The sequence below is a fragment of the Toxorhynchites rutilus genome, chromosome 3 (assembly GCF_029784135.1).
Source record: "Toxorhynchites rutilus septentrionalis strain SRP chromosome 3, ASM2978413v1, whole genome shotgun sequence".
In the NCBI taxonomy this organism is placed as follows: Eukaryota; Metazoa; Arthropoda; class Insecta; order Diptera; family Culicidae; genus Toxorhynchites; species Toxorhynchites rutilus.
In genome coordinates this window covers 307,442,101-307,464,002 of record NC_073746.1, presented here as the reverse complement: position 1 = coordinate 307,464,002, position 21,902 = coordinate 307,442,101, and the positions used below count along the sequence as shown (strand labels likewise).

At 39.4% G+C, this 21,902-nt stretch overlaps 2 protein-coding genes across 3 annotated transcripts; one reads left to right on the top strand and one right to left on the bottom strand.

Annotated features, from left to right (window-relative positions):
- Positions 1-6,227: 6,227 nt before the first annotated feature.
- On the bottom strand, positions 6,228-7,925 carry LOC129777263 (dihydroorotate dehydrogenase (quinone), mitochondrial). Its single transcript, XM_055783440.1, has 3 exons — positions 7,768-7,925; positions 7,290-7,696; positions 6,228-7,229 (listed from the first exon to the last, which is right to left on the bottom strand). Exons 1-3 carry the CDS (start codon positions 7,792-7,794, stop codon positions 6,476-6,478), a joined length of 1,188 nt encoding a protein of 395 aa, XP_055639415.1. The 5' UTR covers positions 7,795-7,925; the 3' UTR covers positions 6,228-6,475.
- Positions 7,926-10,536: 2,611 nt separating this feature from the next.
- On the top strand, positions 10,537-21,291 carry LOC129778770 (PAX3- and PAX7-binding protein 1). Of its 2 annotated transcripts, XM_055785875.1 has the most exons (8): positions 10,537-10,861; positions 11,003-11,027; positions 11,381-11,643; positions 12,030-12,447; positions 12,512-13,168; positions 19,628-20,363; positions 20,422-20,745; positions 20,804-21,291. In XM_055785875.1, exons 1-8 carry the CDS (start codon positions 10,721-10,723, stop codon positions 20,856-20,858), a joined length of 2,619 nt encoding a protein of 872 aa, XP_055641850.1. In that variant the 5' UTR covers positions 10,537-10,720; the 3' UTR covers positions 20,859-21,291. The 2 variants fall into 2 exon arrangements, with proteins under 2 accessions (XP_055641850.1, XP_055641849.1); XM_055785874.1 differs by having other exon boundaries at positions 10,537-11,027.
- The last annotated feature ends 611 nt before the right edge of the window (positions 21,292-21,902 follow it).

Below are 21,902 nucleotides of genomic sequence, written 5' to 3'. Positions count from 1 at the left end.
CCGACTTAACTGATAAATCGTTCAAATTTCATATTTTTGATTTTCATAATTTTTTCCACGGCCTTATTGGGTATGAAACGCTTCAGGAACTTAAAGCGAAGATTGAAACAGATGACAATTCCATAACCATATTAGGAACAAAACTTCAGATGCTCAGAAAACATCCAGAACCTTTCTCAAAGGAAATTTCAAGAGAAACCATTCATAATATAGAGATACCAGTTTCCGAGCAATCAGGTGATTTTTTACTAGAAGATGATCTCGAAATCAATACAAACCTTTTCATATGTGCTGGTTTATACCAAGCAGTAGGTCATAAAGCCATTGTCAGTCTCGAGAACAGTTCAACTGAGAATCAAACACTTTCATTAGATTATCCACTTGAGATCACTCTTAATAACTTTGAATGCTTGGTTGAGCAAAACGAATTCAATTTTTTGGAAGCTCGTCCTGACAGATTCAGAAAACTTATGGACCAACTTCGTCTGGATCATTTAAACAGAGAAGAGAAAAATAGTTTGATCAATGTCATTGAGGAAAATCAAGATATTTTTCACCTCGACAACGAACCCCTTACAGCTACTAATGTTGTGAAACATAAAATTTTGACCCATGATGAGATACCTGTGTATCAGAAAAGCTATAGGTATCCTCATTGCCATAAAGAGGAAGTCGGCAAACAAATTCAGAAAATGCTTGATGAAAACATAATTCGTCCTTCTACGTCACCATGGAATTCACCCATTTGGGTCGTTCCGAAGAAAGCGGATGCTGCAGGTATTCAAAAATGGAGAATCGTCGTTGATTACAGAAAGCTCAATGCTAAAACTGTGGATGATAAATTCCCCATACCGAATATCACGGATATCCTAGATAAATTAGGGAGAAGTAAATATTTTACAACCCTAGATTTAGCTTCGGGATTCCACCAAATTCTGATGGAAAAAGACGATATTCAAAAAACTGCATTTTCAACTGAGAACGGCCACTACGAATATCTAAGAATGCCATTCGGGCTGAAAAACGCCCCGGCAACATTTCAGAGAACAATGAATGCTGTGCTGGTAGGCCTAGCCGGATTTATCTGCCTAGTGTATATGGACGATATCATTGTATTCAGCAGCAGTTTACAAGAACACTGCAACAACTTAAATAAAATTTTCGCTGCTCTTAAAAAAGCCAACTTAAAAATACAGCTCGACAAAAGTGAATTTTTGAAGAAAGAGGTCTCCTTCCTCGGTCACGTGGTGAATGAAGAAGGTGTAAAACCAAACCCAGAAAAAATTGAAGTTATCCAAAATTGGCCAATTCCCAAAACCGAGAAGGACATTAAATCCTTCTTAGGAACACTGGGATACTATAGAAAATTCATAAAGGATTTCAGCCGGATAACGAAACCGCTAACACAATGTCTTCGGAAAAATGAGAAAGTAGAACATACTCCAGAATTTCTAAAAGCATTCAACAAGTGCAAACAGATACTTTCTAGCAGCGCTATTCTAATACACCCAGATTTCGAAAAAACCTTCATATTGACAACAGATGCATCCAAATACGCAATAGGAGCTGTTCTCTCACAAGGTCCAATCGGAAGAGATAAACCTGTTGCTTTTGCATCGAGAACACTCAGTCAAACCGAAGAAAAGTACTCCACTATTGAGAAGGAGTTACTAGCTATTTATTGGGCAACCAAATATTTCCGACCGTACCTTTTCGGAAATAAATTCATTTTATACACAGATCACAAGCCGCTTACTTGCGCCATGAACTTGAAAGATCCATCAAGTAAAATTGCCAGATGGATGATTGCTTTAATGGACTATTCCTACGATATAAGATATCGTGCCGGAAAACAAAATGTCGTTGCCGATGGCCTCTCTAGAATTCCCCAAAATTTAAATCTGAATGAAGAACAAAATGATTCTTCATCAGACGCTGCTACGCAACATTCGGCAGACACCGATGACTCGGAATTTATCGCATGTACCGAAAAACCGGTAAACACTTTTTCCAATCAGATCATTTTGAAAATAGATGGAACTGAGAGTGAGACCACCGGAGAACAAGTTTTTCCCAAAGTCCTAAGACACACGTTTACAAAAGTGAATTTTGGTGTACCAATATTACTAAGAATATTCAAAGAATTCATGGATCCTAAAAGAGTAAATTGCATTTACTGCCCAGAAAATCTCATCAACACCCTTCAAATTGTGTATAAAAACTATTTTTCTCGCGTCAAAACGTTTAAAGTAGTTATTTCACAAAAGTTCTTAATTGACTTAAAAACTGAAGAAGAACAGAATGAAGTCATAAATACAACACATACAAGAGCTCACAGAGGCATCGAAGAAAATCTGATGGCTATCAGCCAGAAATTCTACTTCCCGAACATGAAAAGGAAAGTTAGAACACACGTCACATTGTGCAATACGTGTAAAACTGCTAAATATGAGCGACATCCTTATAAATTGAACCTAGCCCAAACTCCAATACCTAAAAAGCCGCTAGACATAGTTCATGTTGATATATTCATATGTCAACCAAACACGTTCATATCCGTGGTAGACAAATTATCGAAGTTCGGAATGCTTTTTCCAATTAAATCGAGATCGATTCCTGACGTCCGTTCAGGACTGACAAAATTCTTCTCAACATATGGGATACCCAGACTTTTGGTCAGTGACAATGAACCAGCACTAAAGTCTGTTGAAGTAAGAGGCATGTTAGAAGAACTAGGAATTGAAACATATTTCACACCATCTAATAAAAGCGAAGTGAATGGAATCGTTGAACGATTTCACTCAACAATTGCAGAAATGTTTCGCTGTTGTAGATCGAAACATGAGGGATTAAGTAAGAAAGAGTTGTTTAGAGTCACTGTAGCACTTTATAACGACACTATTCACTCTTCAACCAAGATGCGACCCAAAGAAGTATTCTTTGGAATAAAAGAGGGAGAGGTGAGACCGAGTAACATTGAAGAAATTGTTAGGAAAAGGAATGAAATATACAATGAAGCAACATTAGCTCTCATTAAAAAACAAAAACAAGATTTACAGCACCACAACAAAAACAAGGAAGCTGACCCATCACTGGAAGTGGACGAAACTGTATACGTCGCGCGCCAAGGGGTCAAAAGTAAAACAAAGGATAAGTATAAACGATATCAAATCGCAAGAGATAACACAAAAACCTTCCAAGATCAGAATGGAAGAACGATACATAAAACAAAAATAAGACGTCAAAGAAAATGACGTCTCGAAACCCAAAGTAGTACTCACATATTTCTCTATTCCAGATTAGCCCTTGATGTTACAGCAGAAGTGACGATAACAGACCTCTCACGACATGATGGAATAATAGCATTTAGCGAGAGAGAAGCGAAGATTATCACATCTCAACATTTCCATCTCCACATCGTGGATTTGGAAAAGTTCGAAAGTAGTTTCACCAACCTCCAGTATACGTTACACCAGTTCGAACGACAAAATTTCACGAAACCATACCTTAAAACATTGGACATTAGGATGAAACAAATTTCCGACAATTACAAACAGTTGAAACCCATACACCGACAGAAACGAGGACTCTTAAACCCATTAGGAACGTTTATCAAATCATTGACCGGCAATTTAGACGACGACGATTTACAATTAATCCGACAAACGATAGAAAATTCAAAAACCAAAACCAACACACTTATTGACAACAACAACCGACAAATCAGAATCAATCAGGAATTCGAAGCTAAAATTAACAATTTAATTAGCCACGTAAATGAAAACCAAATTGAGGTTTTAAGAAGAATATCGAGAATTGCCAATAACGTAAACACAGAATATGAAAATCATTTAAAAGGAATAGTTCACGATCTATTTTTCAATCTAGATCTACTAAACAACCAACTAAGAGACATTTTTGAAATTGTACAACTATCGAAAATAGGGATTTTATCTAGGGCAATATTAAACAATAATGAAACAGAGTTTGTACTAGAAAAGTTAGAAGAACAAAATATTCACATTAACAATATTGACCAAATTTATGAATTTCTTAGTATAGAAACACATCATGAAAGTACAAAAATAATATTTGTGATCAAGATCCCAATATTTATGTCAGAAAAGTTCCAATATATTAGATTTGAAACATTACCAAGAAAAAACAGAATTATATCGACACCCTACAACTCAGCTGTTCTGAGTAAAACACTGACACTAGGAATAAATAACGAATGTACAATTGTTGAAAATTATAGAATTTGCCAAAGACAGGAGCTCACGAATTTAACAGGCGACGGTTGTATCGACAACGCATTAAGAGGAATCAACGCATCTTGCCCCTACGAGGAACATCGCATCGGAATGGACATTAAGCCTATCGACGACCACACGCTGATCGTGAGAAACGCTGATAAATCCGTTCTTCTGGATTCAAATTGCAACATCAAATCGAGACAGATAACGGGAACCCTACTGATCAAATATCCAAACTGCTCTGTTTCAATCAATGGAAGCAAATACGACGACAAGAGGACAATTAATCATCACGAGATCAGAACTATTTCAACAATTGGAGTGAACTTTCAGCCAACAGTAATCTTCAACCAACCTGATCTGCAACAAGTAAACCTGCTTAGAATTGAAAACCGAGACCACATCCATAAACTGCAAAGAGACCACATAACACTGCAACATACTACGATTGGATTCCTGATTCCACTCGCAGCCATGATCATAGGATTGGCAATCATGAGCCTGAAGAAACATATTGGAGTATACACCACACCACGAAATGTATCAACAGAGGTAAAACCCTATGCTAACACAAAAAGCATGACATCTTCCCTCTCCTCAGATCAAACCCAACAAGACAAATCACTAGAAAACCCAGCACAAACAACTTCAACGATACTCGCAGAAGTTCATCTATGCAACAATCAACAACAGCGGTTTCAATTCTAGCAGCCTCATCGAATTGTACCTCCGAAGAAAACAACTTAAGATTCGAGACGAATCTTCATTAGGGAGAGAGTAGTTAACACCCACATCCCCATGTACTACACGAACAGATCAACTAACCACCGAACAACAGCGGTGACCCACTTCCAATAGAGCTAACGCATCAGTTCTCCGGGCGACACATGAACAAACAGCGCATCATCATTGACGGCGCATCGACCTGAATATTTGCACCGTCAACATCATCGATACCAACGACCCATCGAAACATCGACCTATCGTTCGATACACAATCCTAAGGCTCAGCGCTTTGGCCAGGTCGAAGTCCACCACGATCGAGCTCACCGGAACCAAACTGGAGAATCAGCATAACCGTACGCCGCGTTAGGGAACTCAGCTCAGGCTAATTAGTAAGGAATAAAGTCAGTTATAATTCGATGTTCAAGTGAGGTAGTTCGTTTATAATTTTTTAAAAACCTTCCCAAAGGCCTAACTTCTTTAACTTATATATATATATATATATATATATATATATATATATATATATATATATATATATATATTTATATATATATATATATATATATATATATATATATATATATATATATATATATATATATATATATATATATATATATATATATATATATATATATTTATATATATATATATATATATATATATATATATATATATATATATATATAAATGGATTTCTGTGTGTCTGTCTGCCTGATTCTTATGGACTCGGAAACAACTGAACCGATCAACATGAAAATTGGTATGTAGGGGCTTATGGGGCCGGGGAAGATTTTCGTGATAGTTTGCGACCCCTCGCCCCTCTCTAAGGGGGGTGGGCTGCCATACAAATGAAACACAAATTTCTACATTACTCGAGAATTAATCAAGCAAATGAAACCAAATTAGGCATATTGAGGTTTTAGGATGTAATAAATATTTCTATGATGGTTAGACACTCCTCCCCTCTCTCTGAATAAAAATATTGAGAGAACAAAAATTCTGAGACGCTCGCGATCAACCCACCCTTTCTCGCTTCCCTCAATACCGATATTGATAAAATATCACGGATATTGTCCTCATTACTATTTTATCTGATCATCTCACAAGTAACTGCCATTAACCGTACTTGAAAGACTCTGAACTCGCTCGAAAAAGGTTTTGATCACACCGTATTCGTCGTTCCGAAGATTTATTACGCAAAGTAGAGAATGTGATAACAATCTGCAACAAAAGACGGGTACATACTAAATCTCAACTAGTGTAATCACGGATGGAAATTACATTTTTCCTGTTCTGATTATTGTTTATGTTTCTTCTCAGTAATGTCGAGCTGTGCAATATTTGCTCAATTTTTTTTCTCAACATACCCGCTTGGCGGATTACATGTAGCTAAGTATAAAATGACTAACTTACTCCAACTAAAGCAATAATTAACTTTCGGGCTTAGTACAGATTAACATAACCGCACTGCAAACCTAAGAACATATGTACTATAAAAACTGATCGACCCCCTTCCCGACGGCTTGCTGAATGCTCTGGTATCCGTTTTCTTCCAGTATCTGGGCTAACTCTCGCTTCACTTTGGTCACAATTGGCGGTCCGTGGTAAATAAAAGCAGTATAAAGTTGAACCGCGCTTGCGCCAGCCAAAATTTTCTCGTAAGCATCCTGTCCATTGGAAATACCACCGACTCCAATGATTGGGATTTTCCCTTCAGTCCATTTGTATACTTTGGCAATCAATTGAGTTGACTTGCTGTTCAGTGGGGCCCCACTCAAGCCTCCCAGTTGGCCAGCATTGTAACTCTTCAAACTAGACGGCCTGTCAATAGTTGTATTTGAGATTATCAAACCATCAATAGCACAATCTTTAAATTTAACCACTCCGATTATTTCTTGCACGTCACCATCGGAGAGATCAGGTGCTAATTTTACCAGAATAGGACGCTGTTCCGATCGAGGAAGAGAGTTTCGAGCTTTTATTACTTCGCTCAACAGAATCTGCAGGGTGCTTTTATTCTGCATAGTTCTTAGGCCAGGCGTATTGGGGCTGCTTATGTTGATGACCAAATAATCAGCGAGGCAACTAAATTTTTTAATCCCCTTCACATAATCGTCAACTGCGTCTTCGGAGTGTTTGTTTTTCCCCAAATTGATCCCCAGTGTAACTTTTGTACCGTTTTCTTCGCGCGTTTTTCTGAGCCGCTCATACACAACATCATGGCCTTCGCTGTTGAATCCGTACCTGTTTACGACATTGCTTTATGATCTCATTTGAAATTCAAATTTATGCCATCAAAGATACCTATTAACTATGGCCTTGTCTTCGTTTAATCGAAACACACGTGGTCTTGGATTTCCTGGCTGCGGCTCTGGTGTAACCGAACCAATTTCGACAAAACCGAAACCGATGTGTTGTAAACCACTAACGGCTTCTCCGTGTTTATCAAATCCTGCCGCTATACCAACCGGGTTTTCGATAGTCAATCCAAGCAGCTGGGTTTTTAGCTGCTCGGGATCCTGATAAGGAGGACGAATGACTCCCAGCTTGACGCCAAACACAGCCATCTTATGGGCCGTCTCCGGTGGAATGATCCGCACGATTGGCATAAATATTGCACTGTAGAATTCTTCGTTACCTTTGCACAAACATATCGCACTGAATACCGCAGCTCCAAGCGAGGTTACCTTCAACATGGAACGTAATTTGCTCTGGAAAGGGTTCAGTTCGTAAATTTTAGGCGATTTTAGATTCTACGATAGTATAGTGCAGATAGACTTACCGAAACACCTGCCCGGTGCGGGTTCATGCTTACAATTTTTATATAATACTTTTGTAACACCACTCAATTAAGCCACATTGGTCTGATGAATGTTTTGCATAAAATGATATCTCCCAGCCTAATCTTCAATATTATCATGTTTTGTTTACTTCTTAATCGGGAAATGTCAAAACTTTTGTAACTGCAAAATTTCAAACATTACATCCAATGTCTAGATACAGAGGTGGGGTCGTACGCAAAATATTTATTTGGTAAACAGGAAAAATAGGTCAAATATTTGACATTTTTCAACAGATAAAGTTTGGTTTGATATTTGTACAAACACTATTTTGTTTGACACTCTTCAATTTTCGACAGAGGCAAACAATGTCATACAGCGAACATGGGAAAAAATGACTGAAATATTTAAAATATTCAGATATCAAGTTTACTAATGTTATCGAGTAGAATATACTAACCTCTGATAGGGATGTGAAATTGTTGACAATATGTACAAAAAAGTAGTACATTCTACTAATGTTCGCATAACCAAATGTAGTTTACGATTGAGGATTTTTCTGAGTGTAGAAATTCCTTAATGTGCGATTCACATAGAACGTTACGGAAAAGAACGTCTACGTTCCGTCACCGTCTCCACCAATTCACACATGCAGTCCATGCTTGCAGCAGCACCGTCACGTCAAATGTCAAACGAATGATTCATTTAATGGTATTCATGGTGTCGCCACCTACAACAGTCCTCAGTTGCAATGTCCTCTTTCGAATCAGCATGCCTGAATCAGTTCTAAATTTAAGATAAATTCAATGGAAATCATTGAATTATATTATGTAAATGCTTAAACCCCGTAGTCCTGACCTTTATCCAACAATAATAATATATAGACTATTTTTCTCAACTAGTCACGAAAGATTTTGACTCCGAAATTTGGAACTAAGAGATATGTTGGCATAAAAAATATAACCAAAACAAAACAAAAGTTGAGACACAAAGCCCAGACAAAAACCCAACGAACCGTCCGTCTCCGTCAATTAAGTGCGATTCACATACAACATACACGTCACGTTCACGTCCCGTCACGTCACGATACGTCAATGATTCTACCATGCAATTCTCATGAAAACATTCACATACACCAGCAACGTAACGACCCGTCAGCATACGTTCAACGAAAACGACCGGCAGGATTTGTAGAAAAGAATAATTGACGGAGACGGACGGCTCGTTTGGTTTTTGTCTGGGCTTTGTGTCTCGGCTTTTGTTTTGATTTGGTTGCACAGTAATTTACATCTACATCGACATTAAGCTAATTGAACAGATCTGTGATGCAACACGTTTCATTAGACATTTTTACCTCTAGTTGGACATTTTTGTAAACATTGAGTTCGGGGCCCAAATTATGGCCCCACATTGAAAGTCGCCACCAGTCGCAAATGTCCAATTACTGGTCGAAACTGACTCCAATGCGACACTGAGTGGTGCCTCAGCATATCGCTTTATAAGTAACTTACTGTGCTTTTTATGCCAACATATCTCTTTGGAGCTAAGTCATTCGGAGTGAAAATCATTCGCGACTAGTTGAAAGAATTATTCTATTTATTATTATTGTTGCATAAGGGTCGGACTACGGGGTTTAAGCATTTAAATAATTGAATTCAATGATTCTCATTGAATTTTTCTAAATTTAGAACTGATTCTAGGCATGCTGATTTGAAAGAGGGCATTGCAATTTAAAATTGTTGTAGGTGGCGACACCATGAATAAAATTAAATAAATCATTCGTTTGGCATTTGACGTGACGGTGCTGGTGGAAGCATTGACTGCATGTGTGAATTGGTGGAGACGTTGACGGAACGTAGACGTTCTTCTCCGTAACGTGCTATGTGAATCGCACAATAGGCGGTAGCAGGATTCTGGTTTGACCAGAGGACAAAGGTTTGACGCCTTTTTACAGATAAAACTCTTCTAAATCCTCCATCGAAACGCATCTTATAACAAAACTCGAAGCATCCTCGCATAAAATGTATTTGCTTTACATCGGATAATTTCGGACGGCATTATCTTATTTAACACGGATGTTTTCAATTGCATTTTGAATTGGATGAAATTGTTGCTGTCCATAATTGTTACAATCGGGTTCTCAACTACGTTAGCCTGCTCGACGCATGCTAAAAATCGAAAATTTGTAGAACTTTTCTCCTGATGCTTTCTCATGCTCCGCTCAATGGTATTTTGGAGAGAATAATTGGGAACAGATTCTCTCATCTTTTGATGGATGAACGCCAATCGGTTGTAGAAACTGGCGTTGGTGACATAGCTTAAATAAAACTGCATTTTTTTTTCAAAAATCAAGCCAATGGCAGTGTTTCTCCACCAATTGTACATAATTTGTACAGATCAGATTTTCGTAATGTACGCGTATACTGATTACGCATGAAATTTTGCGAAAAGTCTCGTACTGAAAATTATTCCCTCTGGCTTGCGTCACTTTGCGAGATTACGGCAGTATTCGGCTACAACTCGCAAGATAGTAGACAAAATCGATTTATTGAATTATGACTGCATTGCATGCATTGATGCACGAACGAGTTGTCTTTTAATTCTACAAAAGAAGACATACTTTACGAAAAATATTTTGAATATTGTGCAAATATAACGTTTATCATGAACCGAGAATTTTTCCTCACATATTAGACAATTAATTTTCAATGTGTTCGTAACGCACCATTATTGTCCATCGAAAGCATTCGATGACTTTAGAAACTCTTGCTCTGAATAACGCTACCTGTCAAAAACCAGCAAACTCGTGAAAAATACGTGAAATATTCTTCTGAGTTGTGCATTTATTTTCAAAAAAATCATCTAAAAATCGCTAATATCAACAATTTTACGTAGTTGAATCATGAATTAGCATAATTTCTGAGCCCAAACCGTTGAAATCCTGATCGAAAAAACATGTCTTTGTTCCGTAAGCCGAAGAAACCCATTCAGCGACGCGTTTTCAGTGGTTACGACGACGAAGATGAACCTGCCGCGGGTGGCCCCACCGGCGCCACCGCATCCGCCCCATCCTCAAGCGGGTCACAACAGCAACAGGACAATGGAAGTCGAATGGATGTGGATCCGAGTCCACCGCCGCCACCAATAATCAGCAAGCCCTCCAAGAAGGACAAGAAAAGTTCAAAACCTGCGGCCGTGAGCAGCGCCACTCCGAAGTCCACTGCCACTTCCAAAATGTCTTTGCTAAGTTTCGACGATGAAGGTAACCTTTTTGAGTGTTCCCTGCCCAACCGATGCACAGTGCGGAGGGAGAGATGAAAGTTGGAATGTTGAATTCTTAATGGGCGCGCGAAGGGATAGAATACATTGTTCCCGTTAAAATTTGTGTAATCACGTAATAATATCAATTGGAGATATTTTTTGTTGGAAGCACATTGTGCTTTACTGCCGCTCTTCCGATTGAATCTTTATCATGAAGAATCAGAATATAAAAAAAAGACTTGTTCGATTATTCTCGGCGCAAATTCATACAGAATTATCATTATCATTTCATTTTCTTCTCGTTTCAAAAATGTTTCTCAAACGACGTATTCAATGCGATCGCATGTTCCACAGAGGAAGAGGAAGTGTTCCAGGTGAAGAAAACGTCCCAGAGCAAGAAAGTGATGAAAAGTTTGGATAAGGAACGTCGCCGGAAGCGCCACGCTGAGAAGAACGGCTCGAAAAATGCTCCCAGTTCGTCCTCGTCTTCATCGAAAAGCAAAAACAATCGAGATCCGTCGACAACGGAGGACTTTGATAAAGATAATTTAAAAAAGGAAAAGTGTGAAAATACTAGTTCTAATATCCAAACAGAAATACGCACAGACGACTTTGTGGTAAGGTTATTATTATTCAATTTTCTACTACCCATCCACTATTCAAACCTTTCTGTCACCAAGACATATATGACACAATTTATTGTTCAAACCCAAAATCAATCAGAACTAAAAAAAATCCAAATGCTTATCGATAGTTCGCGAAAGAGATAAAATAACGTTTAGGTTAGCAAATCGTGGATTCCACGATAATTTTCGCTTTTGGCGCATACATGTTGCAGAATAAGCAACGATTGAATGAATGAGATCAACGAATCCCATTGGGATTTGATCATCGTTTTCTCTGCTTCCGCGGCATAAGAAGAGCAATACCTTTGACGCTTTATTCGATTCCTATCTCACATCGTATCATTTTTCTTCTATCCATCCTTTCAAACTACATCTAGCTTGTGGTCAAGAAATCGGATCCGAAAAATCCTATTCTGAACGGCCGGGCGGCTCTGTGTGCCGGTAGAGATGACATGTCTTCCGAGGAGGAAGACGACGAAGAAGGGGAATCCGCTGGCGAAGGGCACCATCGTTTTGCGAAGCCGGATAACTTCAAGATGTGCCTGGAGAATGGCGTCATCCCGGATGCAGCTATGATTCACGCGGCTAGAAAGCGGCGTCAGAAGGCTAGGGAGCAGGGTGATTTTATTCCGGTGGAAGAACCGAAGGACGATGAAAGCAAAAAGCGAGTGGTTCGCGAGGATGGCGCTGGAGACGGATCTGACGAGGATGACGATCGCATTGATATGGCTGCCATCACTGGCGCCAAGGAGCGGGAAGAGCGCCGGGAGCAATTTTATTCGGTTCAGCGTGAAGGTAAGTTTAGGATTGGTATCACATTGTAAAGCAATATGACATGCCTATTGGTCTTTTTTTCTAGATTCAGCGGATGATTCCGATATGGAAACAAAAGAGTGGGAAAATCAGCAGATTCGGAAGGGCGTGACTGGTGCTCAATTAGTTTCCGCCCAGCAGGAATCCGTCATCTCACAGTACATGATTCAAGGCTTCAGTCAATCCAGTTACCAAGGCATCGACGAGGAGTCACTTTCAACAGCGGCTCTGCTGGAACAAGCGTACGCAAGAACTACGGGTCTGACGAAGGCAAACACCCGTGCCGCTTCGGCAAGGCTTATCTCTCGGGTGGCGACTGGTGGGCAGCAGGAGCAGAAAATTTCCGGACCCCGAATGCCGCAGGAGATTCTGAAGCAACTCAGCGGAAAGCTTGAGACCACTCGGGAGTTGAACTACAAACATATCACCGATATCGAGAAGATTACTCAGGAGGTGAAGTTGCTGAAGCTTGATCACTTGCAGTGCGAACAGAAGGCCCCAGTCGCCGCGGCTAAGTACCGGTTCTATCAGGAGATGCGGTGCTACGTTAGTGATTTGGTTGAATGTTTAGACGAAAAAATTCCACCGATTGTGACGTTGGAGCAACGTGCACTAGCTCTGATGGCCAAGTACTCGAGTATGCTGATCGAGCGAAGGCGGCAGGATGTCCGGGATCAGGCCAAAGAAATGGCCGATGCAAGCAGTAAGTTTTGAAATATATGAAGTTCTAAATATATGACTTGTCAAAAATGCAAGTCAGTTGGTCACACGGCAGCTTATTGCACCAATAAGGAGCGCGAACCTTGCAGTGCGACTGAGCACAAATGTCCATATTGCGAGGGAATCCCACACGTGCTTGTGGAACTTACAAAAGTCGCTCGAAGCGCACTTTTGCGGATGTTTTGAAGGGCGCTTCTCCACTGGCTCAACAATGACAACTATTACCAACAAACAATGTCTTCGTTGGCCATGGACTCAATTCACGAGGGCACATCGTTTGTTTTCAAAGGAAATGCTCGGTGCAAAAATGTGTCCACTCCCAAAGTTCAAGGACAAGTCCCTCCGGTAATACTGCCTGCCCTGTCAGTTTGCCTGAAAAATGGTGTACAACGGAAAGGCAACATCAGTTTCCTTCTGGCTTGCATGGAAATAGTTCACCTTCGAACGACACAGTACTCGAGGGGACATCAAAGACCCCGACTGTCCCTGTCTTACCGTCAATAACAACTTCCCAATCAGGATTTAAAAAGTTGTCTGAAATTGTGAATAAAATTTTCACGTTCTTTCATATTTCCAGCTCCATTAGAACCGTTGTCAACCGTTGTTTTTTTTTTTCTGTATTATAGTGACTTTCAACGCTTCTGGCTGGTTCGTCACTTTTACCTTCCATTTTGGAAGAATGTCGGGAGTGAGAATTGAACTCGTGATCTTGAGCGTGAGAAGTATGGATGTTACCTCCACGCCAGATCGGCTCCCAAAACATGACCTCTCCTTGCAATGATTATCTCTCTCGATGGCTAATTTAAATAGAGAGACCGGAGATGTCACTCTTATACAGTGGAATTATTGTAGTCTTATCTTTAAATTGAATACATTTATAACTTCAATTGTTATGTTTTCGCTCTGTCGGAAACATGGTTTTCTTCTTAAAATGATCTCACTTTCTACGATTATATTATTATACGCTTGGATCTTGATAACCGACACAGAGAATTGCTATTGGGGATCAATAAGTGCCACTCATCACTTGATCTTCCACTTATTGAAGGGATCGAAGCTGTTGCTTGTCATGCAAACATCAGAAGCAAAGACCTCTGTATTGTCAGCTTGAATTGGCCTCCGAAAGTTTAAGTAAGCCGGAAGCAACTTGCTGACATGTGCTTGCTCCTTCCTGAGCCACGATTGATTTTGGGGGACATCAACTCTCACGGAACCGCCTGGGAGGAACAGCACGACGACAACCGTTCGTTGTTGATATATGACCTTTGTAACAGCTTCAATATGATCGTTTTGAACACAAGGGATATAACACGTGTACCTAAACCTCCTACTAAACCAAGCGCCCTTGACAACTGACTTTGCTCGAATTCATTATCGTTAGATTGCAAGTGGAATGTAATCTAGGACCCCAACGATAGTGATGACCTGTCAATCAAAATTTTCATCACCACTGGGTCGAATTCTTTTGAATCTACAAACAAGGCATACGACATCACAAGACACATTGACTGGAAACAATATGCGGAAGCGACCATCAACTCCGGAGATGTGTTACTTCCATTGGTGGAATATAACTTGATTTCTCGTTTGACCTACGACAGCGCGGTTCGCGCTCAAACGAAACCCATCCCAGGTTCCATCTTCCATCGGAGGCCTCCCAATCCATAGTATGGGAGAGTGGTTAAGAAATCGCTCTTCAACGAATGAAAGCGAAGAAATCGATGGATTTTAAATTTTGCACGGAAAGTTTGTCCCGATTTCGTTCCCGTGCGAAAAAATGTTCGATATATGATTGTCTTGCGATGCTTTCTTCAAAAATTTGAATAAATTATTATGCCCCAAAAAAGCAAATGGCTTTGATTCAGTTTCAATAGAGGTCTTATCAGACAAATTACACTCTCAGAGTCTGTCGCCTTTATTAAATAATATATTATATAACTAGCCTTGTGAGAAACATTTGAATGTTTCTAACGGGAATTCGGCAATAAGTCGGGTCTCGTACATGGGCCTCCTTGAGGGCTCATGTTTAAGCCTCCTTTTGTAGAACTTGTACGTAAGCGACATCGACAATTGCCTTATATAAAATTGCAGCCTAACACAACTTACAAGTTATGATGTGGTTTCTGTCGTAGGATCAAACGAATCCGATCTGAACCTTACCCTTACAAGATACTTTGAACAATTTTTCAACTAGGGATTGAATTCTTCACGGAGAAAACAGAGATGTTCGTCGTTTCTAGGAGGAATAGTCAAGCAAAACCAAAGCTTCAACTTTTGGGTAAACCGATCACTCATGCTATGTCATTCAAGTATCTTGGGGTTTGGTTCGACTACAAATGTACTTGGAGGGTCCATATTGAGTATCTGAGTAAAACAATGTCAACAAAGAATAAACTCCGTACAATTATCGGCACCTGGTAGGAAGCCTATCTAGAAGACCTTATCATATTGTACCGAACAACCATTCTCTCAGTGATATAGTATGGCTGTTTCTGATTTCAATCAGTTGCTGAAACACACCTCATTAAACTCGAGCGAATTCAGTATCTTTGTTTCCGTATTGCGTTGGGATGTATGCCCTCAACGCACACCATATGTCTCAAGGTTTTGGCAGGCGCACTCCCACTAAAAGATTGCTTCATTGTGCTCATTTGAGCCGGTTCGCCAGGAAGATCGTACGATCCACGGCTCTTTAAAATGAGCCGCGCTTCACAAGTTCCGTGGCCTGCAGCAGTGTTGGATAAATATACGTTTCCTATTCTAAATTTCTCATTACAATACAGTGGGGTTGCTTTTTACGCGGGAGATACGTGCCGCGTAAACAAAAACCGCGTAAATTCCAAAATCCGCGTAAAAAAACGTGTGAATTCCCAAATCCGCTTAAAAATAAACCATGTAATTTTGCATTTTGCATGCTACAATCATGCTATCTTTATCTTCTTTTATTTTTCAGCTACTTATCAGTGATACAATACAAACTTAATTCGTGAAAAGTCACATTAATTAGCATTTTGAATTTTTACGTGGTTGATGCGTGTCGCGTTAACAAAACCGTCTAAATTTCGAAATCCGCGTAAAAATAAACCTCGTGAATCCCAAAAACCGCGTAAAAAGCGACTTCAGTGTATTTATTTCTATGTTTGAGACATGCTGCTTTTAAAACGGTTTTATTGATCTTTTTGCATGTTTGTAAATTTTGGCAGACTACAATTTTTTTCTCAAAACCCCATCAATATGGATATGAAATGAAAGGGCTTGACTAGTAGAACACAGTTATTCATGAAAAATGCAAATCCAAAATTGCGATATATATATATATATATATATATATATATATATATATATATTTTTCAAAACCTCATTAATATGGGTATCAAATGAAAGGGCTTGACTAGAAGGACACAGTTATTCATGAAAAATGCAAATCCAAAATATCCCCACCCCAAAATGGCGATGTATTTTTTCTCAAAACCCCACCAATATGGGTATCAAATGAAAGGATTTGACTAGTAGAGCACAGTTATTCATGACAAATCCAACTCCAAGATGGCCAATTACTTTTTTCATGCAACTCCCGCATATGGGTATAAAATGAAATGATAAGATTGATTGAAATGACTTATATAATACAGTACATCATGAAAACATTCCGAAAAAAAGTAAGAAATAGAAATTATCAAAAAAATGTTTAGAATATAAAACGGGGAGAAAACAGTGTCGTTATCGAAAACTGTTGTGCTCTCCCGACTGCTGATTCGACATGTTCAACATTATATGGAGCAAGAGAAATCAGTTCTAGTGATTATAACAAAGCTCTGCAATGAATTGATTTCGGAGCTGGTAAAGTGATTTGGAGATCTTAATGATCTTGAATTGGTAGCCCAATCAATACTGCCAGATCCTCGCTTCAAGCAGCAAGGTTTTGGGGTTAACAGAAAATACAACAGTGCATTGGTTGGCAATCTTTAAGCCTCACACGATCCAGAAGCTGCTGCAATAACTAAGGTAGATACATATTCAGCGAAGCCATATTCGCTAAGGCCCTCTGCTTTGTCGGAAAGAATGGAAATCTATCTATCCGCGGCTCTACGAAATTGTTTTGAAAATACTATGTATTCCGGCGACTTCAGTACCATGTGATCGATTTTTTTCGAAAGCCGGACAAGTTTGCAGTGAAGGACGTAGTAGACTTTTGTCAGTTAACATTGAAAAAATAATGTATATGAATCAAAATATGCAATGAAGATTATTATGATGGAAATATATCAGAGAAAACCTTCAGTAAAGTAATATTTCTACTATTCTCTGCAGTAATTATTGTTTTAAACCTTTTTTTACGTCTTTCATTCTTTACATATCCGAACAAACCGCTTCTTGAAAGGAGCCGTCGACCCACTCAAATGAGTCGGCTCTTTTCGTTGGGCGCACGGCTTTGAGCCGTTCACTGATAAAAACCGTTTTGCCCATCTCTAGGTTATATACCTGACGGTTTATAGCGTTCATGAGCCTGTAAAAATAAACGAAATTAGAAAAAAAGGTCTAAAGCGGACCTTACACGGTCAAATTTATTGACAATATGATGACATTTGAGAGCATAATGACAGCTGAACATGGCCGACAACGCAGAAATCCGGATTTTCTGATTTTCGGGCATCAATATCGTGACATTTCATATGGATGCATGATGTTGACGTTTTACCTCACGGACTTCCAGACTGAGTTGCCAGATTTGCAAGCGGACATTTAATGTTTGTTAGTCTTTTTTGCGATTGCAATTAAAATTTATAAACTTCTGAAATTGTAGCAATCATAAATGAAAGCTTTTGGTTTGGAAAACTTATATAGTAATTTACATTTAATGCGACATGCCGGAGTACCACTCAGTGTCGCATTGGAGGCGATTTGACCTGTAATTGGACATTGAAGATGAGAGTGGTACAGCGTCGACGTCTGGCGGCGAATGTCAATGTGGGGCCATAATTTGGGCCCGAACTCGATGTTTACAAAAATGTCTAACTAAACGTGTCGCATACAGGTCTGTCTAATTAGAAAAATGTCGCATTAAATGTAAATTACTGTACCTAAAATAGCAAAATACAGTACTTTTCGCGATACAAACCAAAACCTCAAAGTAACTGACAATGTGATGGTGAGAGAGTGAATGAAAATTAACAACGTCTTAGGAATGTTTAAAACATTGAACTCGGTCATTCTTTGCGCTAGCGAGCGGGACAGCCACTTTAGTCTAAGTTGTGTGTTTCTTCACACTCCGCTATAAAATTTGGAGAATGAGAAGATCTGGGAAAATCACAGGTGAAAAAACATCACGTGTTAATTCAAGTTACAGTAGAATCCCGATTATCCGTGAATAGTCGGGATGATTTTTAAACATAGAAACTATGTTTTATCAATACAGAAATAGATACAGATACAGATAATCGGGGTACAGATACAGATACAGATAATCGGGGTTCTACTGTCATAGTCTTATATATCCAATAAAAACACTTGCTTGCAGATAATATAATTTGCATATATTTTCACAATCTAAAATAATTTGGCATCCCTGAAACTGAAAGGATCAGTCTGTATTTGTGAAGCGAGTATTATGGTGTGTTTTTGAGAAGGAAAAACGAGTTTTAAAGTGTAAATTATGAATGAAAATTAACTTTTCCAAATCAAATTAGTATTCTATGTGAATGCAAATCACTTTTTTTCTGCAAGTGGTGAGAAAATCCCATACAAAAATTGTATCTGAAACTGACGTTATATAATAATAATAAATTTTAGTAGGAATATCTGAAAATTCATAGAAAATAGGTTAAGTTAGAGTTAGGACTACGCGCTTCTACTAATTAAATAATACCAAGTAGATATATTCATTCAAATTTTACCAATTGAAAATTGCAATTTAGCCTTCTAATCTGATGGAGAATAGTTTGGATCCCAAACTCGAATGTCGTCACTAGTCATCGCGGATATTTTCGTTGTCTCGGGTTGAGGGCGATATTGACCGTGTAAGGTGGCAAAATATTGATTGAGGTTAGATCGGATGTCGAAAGCCTAGCTGTCACGATATTGAAGACACTTATTGTCAATCAGTTTGATCGTGTAAGGTGCCCATAAGTATACCACTGAGTAGGTGCTAATTTGTGACTTCCAATGGATAACATTTTGTGTGAAGCAGCAGTTAGTTTATTAGCAAATTGCGTAAAAAAGTCGCGTAATTTCGAGAAAATCGCGTAAAAATTGCTCCTTCATCGGCGCGCGCTCGTCATAACCACACTCGCACGCGCACTCGCAGAATTTTTCTTCCCAACAAATCGCGAAAAAAAAATCACGTATAAATTGGATAAAAAATAATTCAGCGTATTTGATTTAAGGACGATTGTAAGCTAATGCATCATTTTATCTTTGTTTTTTTTTTCCTTTCTACCATTAGAAAACTTCAAACGCCCTCAGGACGACCCGGATCGAGTCCGTAGAGCGGCTGAGCGCGAGGGGCGGCGAACCCGTCGACGGCGCGATCGTGAAAAGAACGAACAGTCCGATTCTCACCTGGATGGTATGTCGAGCGACGACGAAGTAGCGGACATCGAAATCACCCAACACCGAGCCGGTCTGAAGGAGATAGCATTGGAAGCGATTCACGTTTTCGACGACGCCGACGAGGAGTTCTGCGAGATCGGACGAATACTGCATAAATTCCAGGGTTGGCGCGAGGCGGAGATGGATTCTTACAAGGACGCATACGTCAGTCTCTGCCTGCCGAAGATTCTGGGAGCGCTGATTCGATTGAGGCACGTTAGCTGGAATCCCGTCAGTGGCGAAGACGAGCTGAACTTTGAAAGAGAAGACTGGTATCGTAGGTGTGTGTTATATGGCAGCCAGTCGGATGATACGGAAGGTAGCCTGGCGGAGGATCCTGACGTTCGATTAATTCCGACACTTGTCGAGAAAATTGTGCTTCCCAAGCTGACAGTGCTAATCGAACAGGTATGGGACCCGCTCTCAACCACACAAACCCTCAAACTGGTACGGCTGATAAACAGGCTTAGCCGAGATTATCCATCGCTTCGAAGAACCTGCAAGCAACTGAGAACCCTTTTCCAAGCCATCTTGGATAAGCTAAAACTAGCCATCGACAACGATGTTTTCATTCCAGTCTTTCCCAAGCAGTATGTTTCAATTCTTTGCATACAAAAAGCGACGTAATAACGTATTCATTTTTCGCAGATTGCAAGAAGCAAAATCATCCTTCTTCCAGCGGCAATTCTGCAGCGGCCTCAAACTGCTGCGCAACATCACAAGCTGGCAAGGTATCATCGCGGATGGTCCACTGACGGAGCTCGCTATTGGTTCGCTGATCAATCGTTATCTGCTGAATGGGATGCGTGTTTGCACTCCTACTGATGCCATCAACAAAGCTTCGATGATCGTATACACGCTGCCACGGGTGTGGCTAACGTCCGGCTCGTCGGTGGTTCAGAGCATGGATCAGTTCATTGCGATGCTGCGTCATGTGGAAAACCAGCTAGATCCTGTTATATCGAATCATGGGTAACTGCACTCTAGTGAATTTAAATGTTCATTCTGATCAACAAAGTTGTTTCCGCAGGGAGCTTCTGGAGAAGATCAAAAAGATTCTAGCCAGCTTGCACGTGGTAACGTAAAGGTCAACGTAGAATATCTCAAACAACAGCTTACTTTTGTCTTCTTCGAAACTAAGATAGGGTGGTTAAGCAGTTAAACTTTATTATTATTTATAGCCTTGGCGGTTTACAACTATATATTACAAACTTTAGCTAGGTCACTTACGCTGAGAAGTTTTCTCATGTAGGTTCACAGCAAAGCGTGGACCTCAGTGCCAGTCTTCGCAATGAATCTTCACATTCGTGTACTTCGTCAGCCTAATGGACCATAACAAAATCTTATCACAATGACCAAACTTTAAGCAAGCAGCACTTAATGTTGTAACAATTGAATGTGAACCAGCGTGAATATTTGATAATCTCAACCTGAAGATAAGTAGTCACCGTGTAGAACTTCTCTCACTTTGTATGTAGCCTAGGTTTTGGATTATAGCTGTAAGATTGCATAAAATTAGCTGTGATTGTTATGTTTATGAAAGAAATGGTTCCCGATCAATATATTGGATCAACGATAGATCAAGATGCATGGGTTCCCCGCCGTCGCCGTAATGTATTCGCGTTATTATTTAACCCATTAACGACCAAGTTGCAAAAATTATTCTTTTAACAAGAGCCATTGGTGTAATTTTCATTATTGACGTTACAGAAACCCCAATTTTCAAGAATATTTTTTTTCGTTCTTCCGTTTTCCGGAAAATGACAAAAAATCGAAAAATCGCTGAACAAAAACATTGGTCAAAACCTACATTTTTGTTCCTGTAGGGAGCTCAATCCAATGGTTTTCTTCCTATATCACAATGTGGGATGTTTTATTAAAATAATACTGTAGAAAAGTTTACATATTTTTGAATTTTATAAGGTTTTGTTTTGTGTTAGGTTATGTGAGGTTATATGGCTTCCGCACATAGTTGCTTCAAAACGAATTTATAGCCCAATATAGTTATACAAAATTGAACGAGAATGATAGCAGGTGGTAGCCCAGAAACTAAGCTATCATTTGAGGCTCAAACCTTACCATATGGTTGCTTTCCAAAGCCATTAAAAATTATCAAAACTGCTGTTCGA

Coding starts and splice junctions, on each gene's coding strand:
- LOC129777263 (XM_055783440.1), bottom strand. CDS start 7,794: ATGAACCCGCACCGGGCAGGTGTTTCG. Junction 7,697..7,767: donor CGCACCGGGCAGGTGTTTCG/GTAAGTCTATCT, acceptor AACCCTTTCCAG/AGCAAATTACGTTCCATGTT. Junction 7,230..7,289: donor GACAAGGCCATAGTTAATAG/GTATCTTTGATG, acceptor TGTCGTAAACAG/GTACGGATTCAACAGCGAAG.
- LOC129778770 (XM_055785874.1), top strand. CDS start 10,721: ATGTCTTTGTTCCGTAAGCCGAAGAAACCCATTCAGCGACGCGTTTTC. Junction 11,028..11,380: donor GCTAAGTTTCGACGATGAAG/GTAACCTTTTTG, acceptor CATGTTCCACAG/AGGAAGAGGAAGTGTTCCAG. Junction 12,448..12,511: donor TTATTCGGTTCAGCGTGAAG/GTAAGTTTAGGA, acceptor CTTTTTTTCTAG/ATTCAGCGGATGATTCCGAT.